At 54.2% G+C, this 19,676-nt stretch overlaps 1 protein-coding gene across 1 annotated transcript; it reads left to right on the forward strand.

Moving 5' to 3' along the window:
• The first annotated feature begins 37 nt into the window (after nt 1-37).
• BRAP (BRCA1 associated protein) lies at nt 38-18,658 on the forward strand. Its single transcript, XM_077308712.1, has 12 exons — nt 38-242; nt 2,466-2,627; nt 3,639-3,834; nt 5,121-5,310; nt 6,466-6,579; nt 7,641-7,789; nt 8,808-8,883; nt 9,159-9,297; nt 9,731-9,840; nt 10,278-10,367; nt 14,858-14,961; nt 15,679-18,658. Exons 1-12 carry the CDS (start codon nt 161-163, stop codon nt 16,037-16,039), a joined length of 1,773 nt encoding a protein of 590 aa, XP_077164827.1. The 5' UTR covers nt 38-160; the 3' UTR covers nt 16,040-18,658.
• The last annotated feature ends 1,018 nt before the right edge of the window (nt 18,659-19,676 follow it).

Consider the following 19,676-nt stretch of genomic DNA (forward strand, 5'->3'; position numbering starts at 1 on the left):
CGTTCTGCGCAGGCGTGCTTGCCGGCGGCCGCGGGGTCAGGGGTCAGGGGTCAGAGGCGAGGGAGGCGGAAGTGGCTCACAATCTGAGGCGGCGTCGGCGTCGCGGCATCCCTTTCCTCTCGCTCGCCCGGGCCCGGCAGCCCCCTCTCGGGCGGGCCCTATGAGTGTGTCCCTGGTGGTCCTGCGCCTGGAGCTGGCCGAGACGTCGCCCGTGCCCGGAGGCTTCCCTTACACGGCGGCCGGTGAGGAGGAGGAGGAGGAGGAGGAGGGGGTCGGTGGGGGGGGGGCGCAGAGAGGGGAAGGGAGGAGCGGCCGGCCTGGCGGGAGGGAGGGAGGGTTGGCTGGCTGGAGGGGCGAGGCAGTCCCGCAGTCGGGGCGGTCTCAGGGGGCGGCGGGGTTGGCGGGGCGGAGTGTGGCGCCCGCGTGTCCCCCTAGCAGCCGTGTTCTCTGCCAGAGCTGGGACTCTTGTGGCTCTGGAAGGTCTCCTTAGGGGCAAAGGCGCAATCCCACGTACTATAACGTGCCCGTGCAGTCGCCTAGTCCTCGGACAGTTTTAATGGAACTTTGTCCCAAATGTAAACAGGAATCCATTCGATTCTTTCTCCCTGCTTCCCGGAAGCTTCAAAACGGGTCCTGGAGGATAGTAGAAAGCGGGCAAGGACTGATTCCCCAAGGGACAGCTGTGTTAGTCTGCTGTGATTGAAATAGTCTCCATGCTAATGTGCTTACTGTGGTGGAACTAGTGTATCTGGTGATGTTGGTTCTAGCTTATGGACGCTTTACCTTAATAAATATGTTAAGGTGGACTGGTAATTTCCATTTCATTGTGCCTGAGGAACTGTGTGCGCACACAGAGGCTTACACCTTGAATAAAACATGATTGGTATTGACGGTACCCCTGGACTCAAACTGCAAGTTTCTTCTGCTGCAGTCTTATTTTAATCGGGGGGGGGGTTGTTTGTGTTCACTTTGAAGGCAACAAAATTAGGCCCTGAACTGGCATGATTTGGGTGGCCACACAAATTGGGGAGCTTTCTGGGTTTGTAAAAATAAAAGACTTTGTAAAGTATTAGAAACGGTTAATGTGCTTTATGTAGCATGTTTGCCAGTAGCTGCTTGTTGTGTAGCTTGTGGCAAGTAGCCATCTCCTCCAAGGAGGCCCAAACTCTTTGTAAACTGGAAGAGAGCTGATTCTTTTTCACTTAGGCAGTCAGTGTAGATACTGCAATTTACTGAGGTGGGGGTGTGTATGGTGGGCTAGTAACCCTTGTACCTTAGTCTCCTTAGTAAGCCTGGAAATCTTAGTTGCAAGGTTGTCTCAAAGATCAACAAATATACTGCCACTGCAGCAATAGATATTTTTATGATCATGGATTACCCGGCATTGTACTAACAGATACTTGCTTGCTTTAAAATTTGCTTCACCAGAAATAAAAAGCTTGTGTTTTTAGGTATCTTACTTTAATGGCCTCTCTCTCCTGAACCTGAGTCTCTTATTTAATTTAAAAAATAACTTGTGTGGTATAAAATTTGAATAGTTTGGGATGATTTTCTGAAAACTGCAGCTTGTGCACACAATAGAGTTGAACTCCTTTCTGTTAAAGATGCTGGTGGGGGTGGGAGCAATTGGAAAGAAGCCCGTGTTTAGGTTCAGGTGTACAGGGAGGTACAAGAAGGAGAAGTTAACTGCTTTTCCCTGCACTCATATGGCTTCTGCCTACTCTCATTACTTGTCAGGTTTCACATCCCATTGATTGCATTGACTTGTGTTGCATTAATGTCCCTTGAGTCTCAAGAAGAACATCTTTTCACCAGGTCTTTTTTTTTTTTGTAATGAGCATTGTCCAATTGAAAACATGGCCTGGACATTGTTGGATCAGGGCACAGGTTCACTGGAACTGGCATACTTTTTCTGCCAGGTTCCAGCCCCAATGCCTTATATAGTCCAAAACCCACCACCTCATCACATCTGCCATTCAGCAGCATCGTCCCTGTGGAGACTGAAATTTCACTTAACCACCATGCTGAGGTCTTATCCACTTAAAGAAGCGTAGTCCTCTCTTGTCCTGGATATGGTTGACAGGAGGGGAGGGAGGTATGTCATGGAGGGTTGCTGTCAAAGGAAGAAGAGCCTTTCAGCGCCCTCTTACTTATCCCAGTTGGAAAATTCCAAATGGCTGCATTGCAATGGCTGCTTGCGTAATGCTGTTTCCTGTCATGCTTGGCATCTGATAAATGATACAAATGATGCCAATAGGCCAAGCTAGGCCACGGGTGTGCTGTAGCTCAAGGGATGACTGACTTGACAACGAAGAAGGAAACCTTAATAGGGCTCCATGATTTAATAGCCGTGTGCTGCTATTATGCCGGTTTCCTGGGTCTTGTTTGGCTGGCGTTGTTTTGTTTTGTTCTGCTCCAGCTGGCAGGTGGTGGTTAGAATGAAATGACTCACTCTTTCCACTTAGCCACTGACATGTCTGATGAGGAAATCCAGAAGACGGCACTCGCTACAGCCGCAGCCTGCTTGGAAGGGAAGGCGCCGGTGGAGAAAGCAGCCATAATTCACCAGCACATCGGCCGCAGGGAGATGACCGATATGATCATTGAGACTTTAGAGCCCAACTCAGGTACTTTGGAACTGCCACTGAGGGTTTCTGCACCTAGCATATGTGCAGAGGATTGGGGGGAGGGCAGGGGAGAGACGATTGGAGCCAAAGCCTTTGTGATGCAAGCTGTCTCTGTGCAGCAGTCGGACCACTTGAAAGCTGCCTTATGAAAAGCCTTATGGCTGCCTGCCAGGTAAGATTGCTGCCTGTCTTGAGCAGGGGGCTGGACTAGGTGGCCTGGATAGCCCCTTCCAACTTCAGGATTCTAATGGTCTCTAGGGGATCGAGCAAGGACACTTCTGTCCACTGGAAGAGACTGGGTCTCTTAGTCTCTCTTCCATTACATCATTGCTGTGCCCTAATGGCTCAGATTATTCTTGGGGAGGCAGATGGGGACTGTCACGAGCCTTAGTGGACCGGCTTGCAAGGCTCTTCAAAGGCAGATCGGAAAGGAATTCCCAGATCTGATCTTTGTTTATTGGTTCTGTGGCCAGAACAAAGAGAAGTGGAAAAGATCATCATCCCTTGGCTACATCCTCGGTTCAGCGCTTTCTGTAAAAATACACCAGAAGCACTCCCCAGGATTTTGGCTGGCTCTCAGGCAGATGTTGAGCATGCTATTTGAGAAGGCGACCGGAATGGAGTCAGGGTATCCAAAGTAGGCAGTGCAGGGTTGCTGTTCTGTGGGGTGGGAGGGAAAGAGCCCATGACAATAACAGAGCAACCTTTGTCAAGCTGACTCATTCCTTTTGCTCTTTGACAAGCGTTTTAACCATCTAGCGTGCTGTGGTCAAGCTAGATGGCCTCTTGGTTCCTTTGGCTCAGGTTCCGTGACTGTTTAGCTGGGCAGTTTCCCAACAAAGCAATGACTGCAGCGCGAGATGCAACTTGAAAGTGTTGAGCATCGCAGCTTCCAAAGGGTTAGATTCCAGCCAGATTCCCTTGGTTCTGCTTGAAACTGCAGCATGAGCATCGCTGGGTTTTCTCGCTAGAATTCTCTGACCTGGGTCTTTCTTGCCTTTTTTTGGAAAGATGAGATGAAAGCAGCAATGGAAGAAGGCAAAGCTTCTGAGGCTTCCTCCCCAGAGGACCGAAGCAAACACGACGGCGAAAGTGCGGGGACAGCCCCAGATTCGCCCTCAAAGCAGCTTCCGGACCAGATCTCCTTCTTCAGCGGGAACCCGTCTGTTGAAATTGTTCATGGGATCATGCACCTCTACAAGACCAAGTGAGAAAACCGTCCCGTTTTCTTCCACCCCTGGATGTGTGTCCTCCAGCATTTGGCTTGAAAGGAATTTCCCTGTTCATGGAAGGAAACCTTTGGGTTCAGCCCCCGGATTCTTGGGGAGGGAGCTGGGATGCTTGACCTGGTCTGTGTGATTAGTAGAAAAGAGTCAGGGTGAAGGAACACCATAAAAGCTAACAGAATTCATAGCACACTTTTATGAATCACTGCTCACGTCTTCAGCTCAGTCTGGGTATGCTGCCAGTGTTAAATGTTTCTTGTGACCGCGTACCACAGCTGTGGTATTGAAGGCTTGTGTGCTGGCATTATAGTGCAGAGGGATTCAAGCTTTCTACTTTCGAGGAGTCCTTTCTAGGCCTATTATGGGCCCCCCACTTCTTGTAGAGTAGTGATCCCCAACCTGTGGGCTGCGGACCACATGTGGTCCGTCGGCTAGTTAGAGGTGGGCCGCGAAGGACGCCTTCTCTCCCCCCCCCCCCCCCGGCCCTTTACAACACACTTCGGGTGTCCTTGTCTCCCAGATGGGACTATCTCGTTGCAGAGAAACTAGCTCAGGGTTCCCATTGATTTGTCATTGTCATGAGTTAAAATTTCCATGAAAATAAAAAGTTCCTTATGTCCATTGTTGTGGCTTATTTTGAAGGGATCTTTAAACATTACCATAGCGACCAGAGAGCATTAGGGCAGTGGTTGAGAGCAGAGGAGTAAACTACCCCCCCCCCGGGCCTCAGTAAACTTGTCAAGTGTTGAGTGGTCCCCGGTGATAAAAAGTTTGGGGACCACTGTCGTAGAGGCCTTTGTTTAAGTTGCTTCTCTCAAATAAGTACCTCTAAAGAGATGCTTACATTAAGATTGCAGTAACAGACCAATTTGTTATGTATAGCTGGTCCAACTGCCTTTTTATGAAATGCAAGGTCAGGTTGGTTGACAGTGATAAAATAGCATGTAAAACCTTAATGCTGGCTCTGCCCATTTGCAATGTCTTCTAGGGACGATCTGTCCAGTGAGCATGTGTTAGGATCAGGAGTCGTGTACAGTGAGACCTGAAGAATGCTGGGAAACCCATTAAGCATCACTGCTTAAGTTCATAGCTGGACACTGTAACAAATGGCTTCTAATCTAAATAAATAAATGAATTGTGCGAGGGGTTGAACTAGATGACCCTGGAGGGCCCCTCCAGCTCGATGATTCTCTGTTATGGCTGACAGTTGGGCTGAGGCCCACAAACCCTCCTGAATTTACTGGTCCTTCTGCCTTTGTCCGTGCAGCAAGATGACGTCCTTAAAAGAAGACGTGCGGCGCAGCGCCATGCTGTGTATCCTCACGGTTCCTGCCACGATGACGAGCCACGACCTCATGAAGTTTGTGGCTTCTTTCTACGAAGTCATCGAGCACATGAAAATCATCCGAGACTCCACGCCGAACCAATACATGGCGCTGATCAAGTTTAGCACGCAGGTATTAAAACAGCAACTAAAAACTGGCTGAAGGGAGAATATTTATATTTATTTATATATATTTATTATTTGATTTATAGCCCACCCCTCACTTGCATCCCAGGATGGCTAATATAATTCTAAAATTATTACAATACAATAAAACACTATCTTTAAACAGCCCGTGGCGCCATGGGCGCCACGGACTATATAATTCGTTAAGCCCCCTAGAGGTGGGCTTTGTCCGTGATGAGGAAGGGTCCGGGTTGGACCCTTCCTCACGACAGACAATCGGAGGGACCAATCGGCAGGCGCGAAGCGCCTGCCGATTGGTCCCTCCGATTCCCAGGCTGAGCAACTGCGAGCCGCGCACAGCGCAGCTCGCAGTTGCTCCTGGACTGACGCGGCGAGAGGCGCGAAGCGCCTCTCGCCGCGTCAGACCGCCGCCCGAGGGAACCCCCAGCAGTCACGCGAAGCGCGGCTGCTGGGGGTTCCCTTCCTGCCGGTCTGATGCTGCGGGAGGCGCGAAGCGTCAGATCGCCGCCCGAGGCAACCCCCAGCAGTCGCGCAAAGCGCGCCTGCTGGGGGTTCCCTCCCTGCCGGTCTCCCCTTTCAAAACCCCTTTTTATAAAGGGGCTTTGAAACTAGTAATTAATAAAACAGCCCCCATTAAAATAAAGGCAATAAACCATAGACATCCAGCAGCTGGGGAAAACGGGATACCGTCCTCCTTGGTCCCAGGGTGGGAACACCTGGTTACCTGGGAGCAGTTTATAATGTTGCCATGGAGAAGTTTGCTTGGGGGGCTGTATATAGGGGAAGGCCCATCCGTCTCCAAATAGGATTCTTCTTAGGCCTTTGCAAAGGATGCTCTGCCAGTGTCTATTTCGCAGTGTTCCCGTTTCAAAGCATCCTAGTGTGATGAACACCCTTGGGTGCGCTCTGCAGCCACGGAGGCCTCTGGCCCTACAGCTTCTGTCATAGTGTGCTGGCTGTGGCGGGCCACAGGTCCCTTCTGAGATACTGTTCTCAGGCGGTGTTTGTCTTGGGCTGTGGAAAGCCACATGCCAGCCTCGGAAATGCTCTTTGCTTTTCCTAGTCACAGTGGCAGGTGTTTGGGGAGGATGTCCCTTTCCCTTGGCCCGATCCACTCAGCCTCTCGCCTTCTCCCACCCAGGCAGACGCGGACAGCTTTTACATGACTTGCAACGGCCGGCAGTTCAACTCCATCGAAGAGGATGTTTGCCAGCTGGTTTATGTGGAGAGGGCGGAAGTCTTCAAGTCGGAAGATGTAAGTAGTTCTTTCCGTTCCTTGCGAATGCTTTTGGGCAGCTCAGGAGCCTCTCCTTTCCCTTCCCGAGTGGAGGCAGACAAGCTTCCCAGCCCTTCTGCTGGATCTGAAGCTCCCAAACATGGGAAACTGCCCCTGAGTTCTCCCTGCCTTAATCTCACAGTGTCATCTTGGGGAGTTGTCACTGAGCATCCCAGCTGCTAAAAGTGCATGAACACTCCCAACATGGGAGCTGGCCCTCCCTCCCCTCCCCTTCCCCTCCTTCCTTTTTCCTTAGCCTGGTTTGCTAGCCCTGTGGCCCAGAACCCCCAGTCTCCAGAGCCAGAGTCCAGGAGCACCTTCAAGACTAACAGAATCTGTGGCAGGGAAGGTGTTTTGTGAGCGGGGAAGAGGGGCTGCTTAAGTTTCAGCACTGAAGCTGGGAACTTTGTGCGCAGTGATTCCCAAAAGCTCCTTCCCTGCCACCAATTTTGTCAGCTTCCAAAGTGTTCTTTGACTCTTGGTCTTTTCTCCTGCTGCAGACAGACTTAATATGGCCACCCCTCTTGATCTGTCTCCATGGAGGGCACCGTGTTTAGTTGCACAGAATGGGAATGGCACCAACCTTGTGATGTAAGGGCAGAGGGACTCCCAGTCTAGCTGTGTCTGAAGAAGAAGGGAGCAGAGACTCCCGAAAGCTCCTCCCCTGCCCCAAATCCGGCTGGTCCTTCAGGTGCTCCTGGACTCTGGCTCTTTTCTGCTGCTCCAGGCAGACTAACACGGCCACCCATCTTGATCTGTTCCAGTCCCGCGCACCTCCCAGTGACTTCTTTGCTTGAAGTGCTCAGTTTTGGCCCAGTTAGATCTAGCCTCCCCTCCCTCCAGATTCCCTTCTGCAGTGGACACGCTTGGGCCTCCGTCCGCTCGTTGGGCTTCTGGGTCTGTCTGCTGCGTCTTGGGCATCCACCCAGGGGCAGTGGGTCGGGGCTGTCTGCCCCGGCTGTTCAGAGGATGAACGGCAGGTAGCACGTGACGTCGAGCACCTCGGGGACTGACCCAGCCGTGGCATTCTTCTTGCAAAGGGAGCCAGCCTTCCGGTCATGGACCTGACCGAGCTGCCCAAGTGCACCGTCTGCCTGGAGAGGATGGATGAGTCCGTCAATGGGATCCTCACCACCCTTTGCAACCACAGCTTCCACAGCCAGTGCCTGCAGCGCTGGGAGGACACCACGTAAGCGGCTCTCTTTGCTCGGGAGTGGGCAGCAGGGGGTGCTGGGGAGGAGGGGTGGACTTGGTGGTCACATGTTTCCTGTAGGAAAAGAGCTTCAGGGAAGTGACTCCCAATGTTCTGAGGAGTGCGTTTATAGGATCAGATGAGGCAGGAGCTTTTGAGGACAGTCCTCTCTGAATGAGTACCACTGCACTCCCTTTCCCCGTAAGGGCAAGTATCCCTCTGGGGTGGGGTCATGATGGTGGGCGCACGGAACAAAATTGTCCTCTTGCTTCTGTTGACTTACCCGCAATCACCCCCTGCCCCGATGTTCAGTGCAGTTGAGAAATCCCCCAACTGCATATGTGTCCCTTTCCAGCGCCCTGGCACTCTGAAGGAGCACTGCGCCACCGTATCTGAAGTCGTTTCTGATTCTGGGATGTCTTATCTTGCCAGTCTGCTGGCCAGTCCTGTTGAGGTGGCTGAAGCTCCAAGGGCCCCAAATGCGTGTCCTAGAACAGGGGTAGTCAACCTGTGGTCCTCCAGATGTCCATGGACTACAGTTCCCATGAGCTCCTACCAACAAACGCTGGCAGGGGCTCATGGGAATTGTAGTCCATGGACATCTGGAGGACCACAGGTTGACTACCCCTCTGCCCTAGAACACCCCCCTGTGGTTGTGCAGTGCAGTTGGAGATCAGGGATAGCACCTTTTGGGTAGCTTTCTGCACACTGCTAGGCTCTCTTCCTGGAAGCCCCCTGAGGGGAGGGCAGCTGAGCACACTTCCCGGTTTGGACCAGTCTCCGTGGGGACTGTCCCCTTTGGGGAAATGGAAGCAGGGCTTCTCGCAGGAGCCGGTGGCTGAATAAGTCAGTGCACTGAATTTGTGTTGGGGGTGTGGGGGGGGGGAGGGGGGTAGCGGCTCTGGGTTAACCATGTCCTGGCCTTTTAAGAATCCGTGCTCCGTGTTTCTGCTGCCAGGCTGTTTCCCCTCTCTTTGGCCTGAATTGCGACGGTCACTTTTCCCTGACTGTACAGGTGTCCCGTGTGCCGGTACTGCCAAACGCCGGAGCCCGTGGAGGAGAACAAGTGCTTTGAGTGTGGCGTCCAAGAAGTGAGTGGGGGGCTGTGGGGACGGGGGTGGCCGCTGCCATGGCACACTCTGCGCCACCCAGGAGGGGCTGGGCTTTCCCAGGGGGTTGTGTTCTGAAGAGCTCGTAGCTCCGATCTGGCAGTCCCTAGCGAGAGGGGGCCTGGAGGAGGGAGGGGCGGGAGTGTTCCCTCTCCTTGGAGACCCACACGGCTGCCCACCTGCACATGAAATCGGTCTTGTTAAAGTGCCTTTCTTGGCTTGTTTGCAACAAATCTTCTGACGCTTTTGTGACGCAGAACCTTTGGATTTGTCTCATATGCGGGCACATCGGATGCGGGCGCTACGTGAGTCGGCACGCTTACAAGCATTTTGAGGAGACGCAGCATACCTACGCCATGCAGCTAACCAATCACAGAGTCTGGGACTACGCTGGAGGTACATCTTTCCCCTCCGTCTGTTCTGGAATACACAAGAAGCATCCATCTGCTGTGCAGCCATCTCTGTCACTCCGATGAAACCACCAGGGCCTCCTGGGTTGCCGGATGCTGGCGGGTGGCTGGGGGAGGGGTCTTTAGGGGAGTGGCTGGGTTAAGTTGTATATTTTAAATTTGTTAGCAGTCTTGTGAGCTGTCGTGAGGTTGCTCTGCCATCTAGGACATAAGCGTGTGCTGCAATGGCCTCGCTGCTGCTTTTGCTCTCTTGCGGAGGGGGGAGGCTGGGAGCCCCAGAAGAAGCAGCCCCACAGCAGCAGAGGTGGCTGAGCCATCCTGAGAGGGGCCTTTCCTGACGAGAAAGAGGCGGGTGAGCGAGCCAGGTTCAGTCGCACTTCTTGCGGGAGGTCACCTGTTGTTGGCGGCTCTCCCTCCAGACAATTACGTCCATCGCCTGGTGGCCAGTAAGACTGACGGGAAGCTGGTCCAGTACGAGTGTGAGGGAGACGTGTGTCAAGAGGAGAAGATCGACGCCTTGCAGCTGGAGGTAAAGAGCCGCGGAGTCCAAGCCGGGCGGCTGCTCGCTTCCTCCCACCGTGGCCATTTCCCTCCAGCTCACTGAACAGCAGCCCTGTTGGGGGTCTGGGATCCGGGAGTAATTCCTGGCCAGGTCAGGGTGCAGGGGAGCAGGGGTGAGGCTGGCCTGCGCCCTAATCACAGCTGGCTCTGATGGGCGAGCCAAGAGGATCCCGGCGGGTTCAGCGTACAGCAGGTTCCACTTAGCAGTGGCTTCAGGGCTGGCAGGAGGAGCTGCTCTTTCACACCCAGTCGGCCTGTGGGTCCGGCTGCCGCAGAGGGCAGGGATGGCTGCTAGTTGAAGCCGCTCTCAAGAGGGTTAGGAGGAGGGCGCAAGACAGTCTCTGTGGCTATAAAATGTGAGCATCGCCCGCTGTTTGCTTTTGTTTCATTTCCCATGGATCGCAGTACTCGTATTTGCTAACGAGCCAGCTGGAATCCCAGCGCATCTACTGGGAGAACAAGATTGTCCGAATAGAGAAGGACACCGCTGAGGAGGTGAGTTGAAGCCCTGATGGTGTCGAGAAGGCCCCCCTCGGCCCTCCGTCACGTTATGCTAAGGTGGCGTGGGAGGAGGCGGGCTGAGGCAAAGGGGCAGCGCTCTTCCTGCAGGCATGACAGACCCAGGCTGTGAACGGCTTTGGGCCTTGGATTGATTGATTGTTAATTTACAGCCCATCCTCTCTCTGCAAATCGTCTCTGGCCAGTTTGTGACATGTAAAAATTTTAGTTAAAATACAGCAAAACACACACACACACAATGCTCTGATCTCCTGCCATTTTGCAATCTGCTCTGGCTGTACCATCATTGGTTCTGGAAAGGGGGGGGGCCTTGTATTTATTTGCCTCAGCCATAAGAGAACCGTTTTATAGGCCTTGCAGAACTTAGGTGGGTCCCTCAGCTGATTCCACCAGGCTGCAGCCAAGCCCCAAAAGGCCCCGGTTCTGGTCAGGGCCGGATGTGCTTCCCTCCGGCTGAGGACCACCAACATGTGGGTGTTGGCAGATGGGAGCGTTCTTGGGAGGGTCTTCGTGGAAAGGCGGTCCCTCAGATACGCGGGGCTTGGACCACAGGCAGCTGGAGGGGACCCAGTTGGGAATGATTGGCCTGCTCCGACAGCTGGGGCATTCTGGGATTGTTATAAGAGCTAATCGATCCACAGGTGGGTTGGAAGGCCTAGTCTGGTGTCTGCAAGGCCCATTCTGGGAGACTGAGGACGGTTGCCAGGCCCACCCAGGAGTTAAGACGACGTTGGCTGAGGAGCTGTCCTGGTGGACGGTTCTGGGCCGGAATCTGGTTGACGTGCTGAGTCTTGGGAGGGGCCTTAGAGGCCATCTGAGTGCAGCTCTCTGCTCCGTGCTGGAAATCCAAAGGAGGACGACCAGTTAGGGCTCTTCAGCCTGCGCCCCTGCGAGGTTGGGGGAAATGTGCAGAGGTTGAACGATCCAGGGCAGTGCGATGCTGGCGTTCCAGTACTGTTTCCTTCCATGCAGGGTTGTTGGGCGGGGTGAGGCTTCTCTCCCCCCCCCCCCAGCTGGAGTGAGGGCGCAGGAGGGGGAGGTGCCGAGCGGTATGTGTTCCTGGCTCAAACGCCTCCGCTGCCACCAACTTGCCTCTCGGCCCACCCACCACCCATCTGAAAGGCTCTGCTTGTTAAATAGCAAGGCATGCCTGTGAAGCTTCCACTCCGCACCAGGCTGAGGTCAGAAAGGTGTCGTCGTGCCCGTCCATCCGCCTCCCCACACAGGCAAACTCAAGAGGACAAAGAGGGGGACAGTGAGGAAGGGCGGAAAACCTTCCCTGGCTGGGTTAGATCGGGATCAAGCGGGCAGCTGGAATCTCTCTGGTGTGCTGACTGATTAATACATGAGTGGGAAAGAGGAGGAGGAGGAGATCTCCACAGAAGATCATCACTGAGAGAAGAACTAAGGTGGGGCACCGAAACCTGCCAAGTACGGGGGGCAGAGGCTTAGGAGCGAGGCCATCGGGTGTGGGGATGCCGATGGGACGGCTGGTGAGGGCAAAAGGCTGTGAGTCCTTTGAACGCTGCAGGTACCGCCCGAGAGTGCGGCCCTTTCGTTTATGCTAAGGAGGCTGCCACCCTTTGTGCCTTGCCTGCCTCCATACGCCAGGGCTTTGCCTTTGAGAAGAAGGCCTCGTTCTCAGGGCAGGGTCGGGATGCTTCCTCTGGCAAGGGGGCATGTTGGCACAGGTAGTGAGTGTGGGGGCTCAAGTGCCTTGGGCACTTAAGGATCGGTAGTTTCCACGCTATGTAAACCGCCCTGAGCCTCCTGGGAGGGCGGTATAGAAGTATGATAGATAGATAGATAGATAGATAGATAGATAGATAGATAGATAGATAGATAGATAGATAGATAGATAGATAGATAGATAGATAGATAGATAGATAGATAGATAGATAGATAGATAGATAGATAGATAGATAGATAGATAGATAGATAGATAGATAGATAGATAGATAGATAGATAGATAGATAGATAGATAGATAGATAGATAGATAGATAGATAGATAGATAGATAGATAGATATGGAGGATTGGTAGGTAACACTGGGACATTCTCAGCCTAACCTACTTCGCAGGGGTGTTGTGAGGTTAAAAAGAAGCAGGGGAGAGAATGCTCTCCTGCAGCCATTCTCAACAGGGGCACCCTCTTAAATGCCTTTTGCTGACTCCATATTCTGAACCTGTCTGTCTGCCCGTAAATCTCTATCTCATCTGTTACTTTGTGATGTGGGTGGAGTGTGGACTCTCAGGCCTCGTGACCCAGGTTCCAGAGGCCCACTTTTACCAGAGAGGCTCATTGGGTGGCCTTAGGCCAGGGACAACATCTTGGCCTGGCCCTACCTTGCAGTGGGGTTGTTGTGAGGAAATGGAGGAGCAGTGAAGGATGCTGTGAGGCCGCTTTGAGTCCTGTCTGGGGATGAAATTGGGATTTAAATAAATGCCTGCAAAAAGGTTTGCATTAACGTTCCTGGACTTTCTATCTCTTCTCTGTACCCCCCCTCCAGCTTTCCCTTCCTTGGGGGGGGGAGGGCTCGCTGGTTGTTGCCCAGCTGTTCCCGTTTCGACCCCCCCTGGCCCCTTCAGCTGCCTGCCTGGCCATGGGCCAGAAACGCTTTGGTTGTCCTCAAGGCAAAGGGTCACAGCCCCATGGCAAGTGGGGCTCCTCTGCAGAGGAAGCAGTGTTGCTTACGTCAGAGAGCTGGATCTCTCCTCTTTGTGTTTGCTTTGTGTGCCTCTGGGGGCTGGCGTGAGTCAATAGATTAGGTCATGTGGCCGCAGTGCTTACTGTAGCAAAACTCCCCAAATGCTGCTAGGTGTTTTATTTTTTTTTAAATAATGGGGCAGGCATTCCAAGAGGAACAACGCTTTCTGCGCGCCAGCAAGTTATTTGTGTTCGCTCCTGTCGGCCGGAAGCCTAAGGTTAAGAATTAATTTTCGAAACAAAATATTCTAAAGCGATTCTGCGAGAAGATTGCTTTGATCCACACCCCGCCCCCCTTGGGCACCCTCAAAGGCAGGCAGGCAGGCAGGGCACGCGAGGGCTCCATTGGGCAGCCGCTGAGCTTGGGCTTATCCTTATCCTGGTCTTGGCAGCAGAACCAAGTTGGGAGTCCAGGGGCACCTTTAAGGCCAGCAGGGCTTGATTGGCTGCTTCAGGCGCACGGACTTCCTCCGATACAGGAAAGCGCCTCCTTTGGATCAAACTTCATGGGCCTGAAAGGTGCTGCGGAATCTGATTTTTGCAAGGAGGGAGGAGGCCTCCCTTTGTGTCCCTTGGGGGATTCTCAGACTGGCACGGTTGGAATGAAATGTAGTCTGGCTGCCGTAGGTGAGCTGGCTTTTTTGTACCCCCCACTCTCTTTATTACTCAACGTGGCTTACAGTTGCCCTCTCCTCACAAAAGACACCCTGTGAGGCAGGTGGGGCTGAGAGAGCTCTGGGAAAACCCGGACCGGCTCCAGGTCACCCAGCTGGCTGCGCGTGGAGGAGGAGCTCTCCAGATTAGAGGCTGCCACTGTAAACCACGACCCCAAGCTGATCTAGCTGCTTCCTCAGACTATCGAATCCATCGATTGTTTATAGTTCTGTCCAGAATTTCTGGCTGTACCGTGTTGGCCTTCTGGGCTCCAGGAAGCCCAGGTCAGTGAGTAATGCGTGGGGGTGGGGAGTGCAGTCTGGTCACAGCTGACTTATGGGGTGCCCCTTTTGGTGGAGTGGTCAGGAGTGTGGACTTCTAATCTGGCAAGCCGGGTTTCATTCTGCGCTCCCCACATGCAGCCAGCTGGGTGACCTTGGGCTCGCCACGGCACTGATAACACTGTTCTGACCGGGCAGTGATATCAGGGCTCTCTCAGCCTCACCCACCCCACAGGGTGTCCGTTGAGGGGAGAGGAAAGGGGAGGCGACTGTAAACCGCTTTGAGCCTCCTTCGGGTAGAGAAAAGCGGCCTAGAAGAACCAACTCTTCTTCTTCCTCTTCTTATGGGATTTCCAGGGCCAGAGGCATCCGGTGGTGTTCTGCCACATGCTGCCTCTGTTGTCACGGCCCGGTTCTTCCTGGGAGTTCTCCCATCCAGACTAGGGTTGCGTGTTTCGGTGCTCGCCGGAGCAGCTGGAGCATGCAACCCTAATCCAGGCACCAACCCTGGCTAGCTTCTGAGAACAGTCTAGGCTGGGCTGCCCGGGTCAGACGCCCCTCCTAATCATTTCACCGCAAGGGGGTAGACGCCGTTTGTTCCTCAGGGCCTAGTCGGGCCCCCTTTGGTGGCGGAGTTCCCTCTGGCCCACGCCCAGATGTTCACGTTCTGTCCCATCCCCCCCCCCCCCGGCCTCATGCTCCTTTAACGTTTGCCCCCCAAAGCGTCCAAAGTCTATGGATTCACTCCAGGAAGTGCAGCTCTCATGGCGAAAATGTGCCTTTGGACTTTGGCCTGCTTGAAAAGCCTCTTTGTTTTCTAACAGATTAACAACATGAAAACTAAATTTAAAGAGACCATCGAGAAATGCGATGCCCTCGACCGCCGGCTGAACGAGCTGCTGAAGGAGAGGCAGTCCCTCGAAAGGAAGTACGCCGGCCTTGCTCTTTCCCTGGAAAGGGGATTCTTCCAAATAAGTGTTGGTTCGATGCCAGCAGCCTTGCCTGGAAGCCCCCCCCCCCAAGTCCTTGGCTGAGATACTTACAGGGGCCCGTCGGGTCAGACAGAACAGAGTGGAGGTTGGACACACTTTCCCAGCCAATATGCCCAGGCACTGCGGGAATCCCCAGTCCTCCAGACAGCAGACAAGACTCCTAGGAGAACTGGGTGGCCCCTGGGTGAGACGGGAGGCTGGACTAGGTGGACCTTCCTTGGTCTGACCCAGCAGGGCTCTTCTCATGTTCTTCTCAGGGAAGGCCTCAGCCTCTCTGCCCTGTTGTCGGCCCTCCAGAGGAACTGGTTGCCCCTGTGTGAGACAGGAGGCTGGATTGGGTGGGCCACTGGACTTGATCTAGTACGGCTCTTATGTTCAGACATGGCATAAAAATAAAGATTTCTCAGTCGTGCCCCCCCCCGCTCCCTCCATTTAAGGCACATGTCCTCTTTAGCCTTGCCAGAGTCCAGCTAATGCACCCTTTTTGATGCCACCTGTATGGGCAGTCCTTGCTTGGAGCGTTCAGCCTAGAAAGTCTGCAGGCCATTTCCAGAAACAGTTCCCCTGGGGAGGGGCGTGGCCTGGTCTCCGTGCCATTGGGGGCGGGGTCAGGTTGCAAGCCACGGTCTCTCTCACCCCCTCCTCCCTTCCAGATGCAGCCAGCTGAGCAACAAAGTGTCCAGGCTGACCACTGAGCTGAAGGAAGAGCAGGAGATGAACAAGTGCCTGCGGGCCAACCAGATCTTGCTCCAGAACAGGCTGAGGGACGAGGAGAAGCTGCTGAAGGAGACCTGCGACCAGAAGGACCTGCAGATCGCCGAAGTGCAGGAGCAGCTGCGGGACGTCATGTTCTACCTGGAGGCCCAGCAGAAGATCAGCCACCTCCCCGCTGAGGCCCGGCAGGAGATCCAGGAGGGACAGATCAATATCGCCATGGCGGCCGCCTCCGGCTCCTCCGCGGGGGGCAGCGGGAAGCCCTCGTCCCGCAAGGGGAGGGCCAAGCGGGGCAAGTGAGAACTGCGGCCCGGGTCATCGACCTCACTCAAGCCGCCCACGGAGAGGTGACCGGAGGCAGGGGGAGTCTCGCCCGTCAGGCTCACGAGGCTGGCATGGGAACTGGCTGCCGGGTTGCAGAGCATTTCCTCCCCCAGGGAACTCACCGACACTGTGCCACGCGGCAGCCCTTCCGGATCATCTCCTGCTCTTCAGGGGGGGGGGGGGACTTAGCTGCTCCTCGGCTGCCTGACCTTATTTAACCTCTTCCTCTCTGCTGCGTACCCGAGACGTGTTCTGTTTGAGATGTTCACTTGGAATCTTAACTTTAAAAGGTGCAAAACCAAAAAGAGCAAAATGGCCTTAGATTCATCTCAAGGGGGAGCAGGCAGGGATGGGGCAGCTGCTGCCTTCCTGGAGCCCCCCTTCCCTCCCCCCCCCAGGCGTTCCCAGATGGTCTCAGGATGTCTGGCTTGACGTGAGCAAGGCCGCTTTCAGGGCGGGCTGGACGGAACGGAGGCGGCCCTCCGCAGGTAGCCCTGTGACCCTTCAAACCTCTGTTGGAGACAGCCTCTGGTTGGAGCCCCGTCCTTGCTGGCATCTCTCACTTAGGCTGCTGGGGGGGGGGTGTTCAGGCAGCCCCACACAGTTCGGCTGGTAGCATTAAGAGCTCTGCAGAGGCCTCTGTCAGCAACAGATCTGTGCCCATTTGATGCTTTTCTGGCAGCTGGAGCCGTTTATCCTGAACTTGCTCACCTGGCTGTAAAGCCCGCTGGGGTGAGGGGGGTGAGGTTGAGGGCTGAATGGTCCAGGAATATTGGTCAAGCATTCCGGGCTCTCCTGAAGCAAAGAAGGCCACGGCATTGCTCTTCAGGCGCTCCTCGAGCGCCAATTGCCAGCGGGATCCCCAGCCCTCCTCCCCTGCAAGTACTCTGTCAGGGCGGCTGTGCTGTCCTGCTTGGGGGGAGGGCTTATGTTTAATCCGGCACTGGTAACTCCGAGCCGCTCTCCAGCCTTTGTGGGATGGTGCAAGGGGATATTCTGTCTCTGCTTGGGCAGCCAGAAAGCTGGCTTTCCCCCAGGGCCTTGCTGTTGCATTATGCCTTACGCAAACACATGGAAGCAAGCTCTGAGGACATCTTTGCGCCTGCACCACTGGGGCGGGGAGGGGGGGGGAGAACTGCTTTGCAAAGGAATACCTTGGGCTATTCTGCCCTCCCCCACCCCCCCCTCCATTTCTTAATGTCTCCCCAGGCCACCATCCCTCTGTGGAAATCCCGCTGGGGTCAAGGGCTGTGGGGATGCAGTTCTCTGCATTTGCGTGGAGTTCTCCCATGAGCTAGCGGGGGCGGTAGGACTCAAGCTGGCTGCGAGGGGCCCTGTCCACGGGGCTTCGGATGGCAGAAAGTGCCAAAGCTTTTGGGGCAGCCAGCAAGAGCATGCGCATGATGTTCCGACACAAGCCAGTGGGCTCAGTGGTGCCGTGAGAGGGGAGCAGGTAGCGTATGCAAATTGTAGAAATCGGCCTAGTTTTGAATCTTCTGTTAGTTGAAACTCTCCCTGTTCTCTTGAATGGAAAAATGGGTGTTTTCTTGCAGAGCTCATTTCCACTTTATTCCGGTCCCAGTCAGAGGGCAGCACTCCAAGCTGGCTGTGCGGAGCCCTGAGGATTTGGGTTTGCCCGGCAGGCGTGTCTTAGTCCCCAGAAGGTACTTGAAGGCTTCTCAATTTCTCTTTCTGTTCAAGCTTTGTAGCACAGATCTTTTTTTCCATCCTTGTGCCTGTGTCACATGGAGGGATTTTAGTACAGGCTTCTCAGAGTCAAAAAGCTCATCCTGTCGGTCTCCTAAAGAAACTCTATTTTTTGTGATTTGAAAGAATCCTATTTTTGCACTAGCCTGGAGTGTTGCTTGGTTAGATGCTGCGTGCCGGTGTGCGTGTGTGCGTGTGTGCGTGCTTAGGTTTCCCCACACACCCGAAGTCAGGATGAAGTGAGTGTGCAATATTGTCGTGTTAGTGCAAACCTGACGGGGAAACTTTGCAACAAGGGCTTGGAGGGGGGAGTGGCTATGACCCACAAGCCGTTCAATATAGCAAGGCCTCTGTGAAGCATGTGCAAAGTGTGAATACCATCCATGTCTCCAAGGTGAAATTTTTTCACTGAAAGCCTAAACCAGGGGTAGTCAAACTGCGGCCCTCCAGATGTCCATGGACTACAATTCCCAGGAGCCCCTGCCAGCGAATGCTGGCAGGGGCTCCTGGGAATTGTAGTCCATGAACATCTGGAGGGCCGCAGTTTGACTACCCCTGGAGCGTGGCTTCCCCCTGCCCCAGCCGTGCCCTGTTCACGTTACGCTCGTGTCGGGCGAGCCTGATAGTTTCTAAGGAAGCCCGGCCATCGCTCTGAGATGCTGACCGACCATGTCCTAGCTGGTGGGAAGCCCAGGGACGCTGCTGGTGGCTGGTGGCGAAACGCGGGAGGAGGATGGGCTCAGGCGTTGGGCTGCCGAGAGTTGGCTCCCTCACTCAGAGGGGATGCCGGCTGGGGCGAGAGAGAGGCCCACAGGTGCTTAGTCCTGAAGGTCAACCACTGCTGTGTAACATCTGCTCTTAGACTGCATTAAACTGGAGGCAACATGCCCCGTGGCTATTGTGTCTGCTTTGTGGGTAGGAGGGTTGCGCCCCGATGCCTGCCGTGTTGTTGTTATTATTGTTATTTATTGCCCGTCACTCTCAGCAAAGCCGGCTCATGGCGGGTTACAAGACAAAAAGACAAGTACAGTCCCCTAAAAACCGCCCTAAAAAAATAGTTAAAAATGCACGAGAAGCATCGGTCGTGTTTGGAGTTGGATGTTCTTGATAATGACGTCTGGCCCCTTACGCATTCAGCCTACTTCAGATACTCTCGTCCCTGAAAGCGTCTGCTGGGAGGAAACGGTGATCATGTTTAAGGTGCTGCGAGCTGGCTCTTTCTGAGGCGGCCCACGGACATGGTGACCCCTCCGGAATCACCATCCGATGCACACTGCGTTTAGCTGTCCAGTGTGGGAGCCCATCGTCTTCATGAAAAGGTCTGCAGATCCAAGGAGGTCTTTCTCTGTTGAAACCGCTCTCCCCATGAGAGGAGCTGCTGAGGTCAGGGCTGTTAGGTATGGAATCCTAGAATCCTAGAGTTGGAAGGGGCCATACAGGCCATCTAGTCCAACCCCCTGCTCAACGCAGGATCAGGTATGGCAGGGAACCCTCGTCTTCACAAGGATTCTAGAAGAAGAAGAGCTGGTTTATTATACCCCACTTTTCACTACTACCCGAGGGAGCCCCCAAGCAGCTTACAAACCCCTTTCCCTTCCTCTCCCCAGAACAGACACCCTAGGAGGTAGGTGGGACTGAGAGAGCTCTAAAAGAACCGCTCTGCAAGAACAGCTCTGCAAGAACCGTGAGTAGCCCAATGTCACCCAGGTGCCTCATCTGGAGGCGTGAGGGATCAAACCCAGTTCTCCATATTAGTTTGCAGCCCTTCAACGACTGCACCATGCTGGATGGAGCTGTGGGTTGGAGGTAGAACTCGGGATGTCCCATGTTCAACCCTCATCGCTCCAGTGTATGAAAGTCTTCTTCAGCCGGACTGCCAGACCCAAGAGACAGGACTGAACTAAGG

The sequence above is a fragment of the Paroedura picta genome, chromosome 13 (genome assembly GCF_049243985.1).
Source record: "Paroedura picta isolate Pp20150507F chromosome 13, Ppicta_v3.0, whole genome shotgun sequence".
Taxonomy (NCBI): Eukaryota; Metazoa; Chordata; class Lepidosauria; order Squamata; family Gekkonidae; genus Paroedura; species Paroedura picta.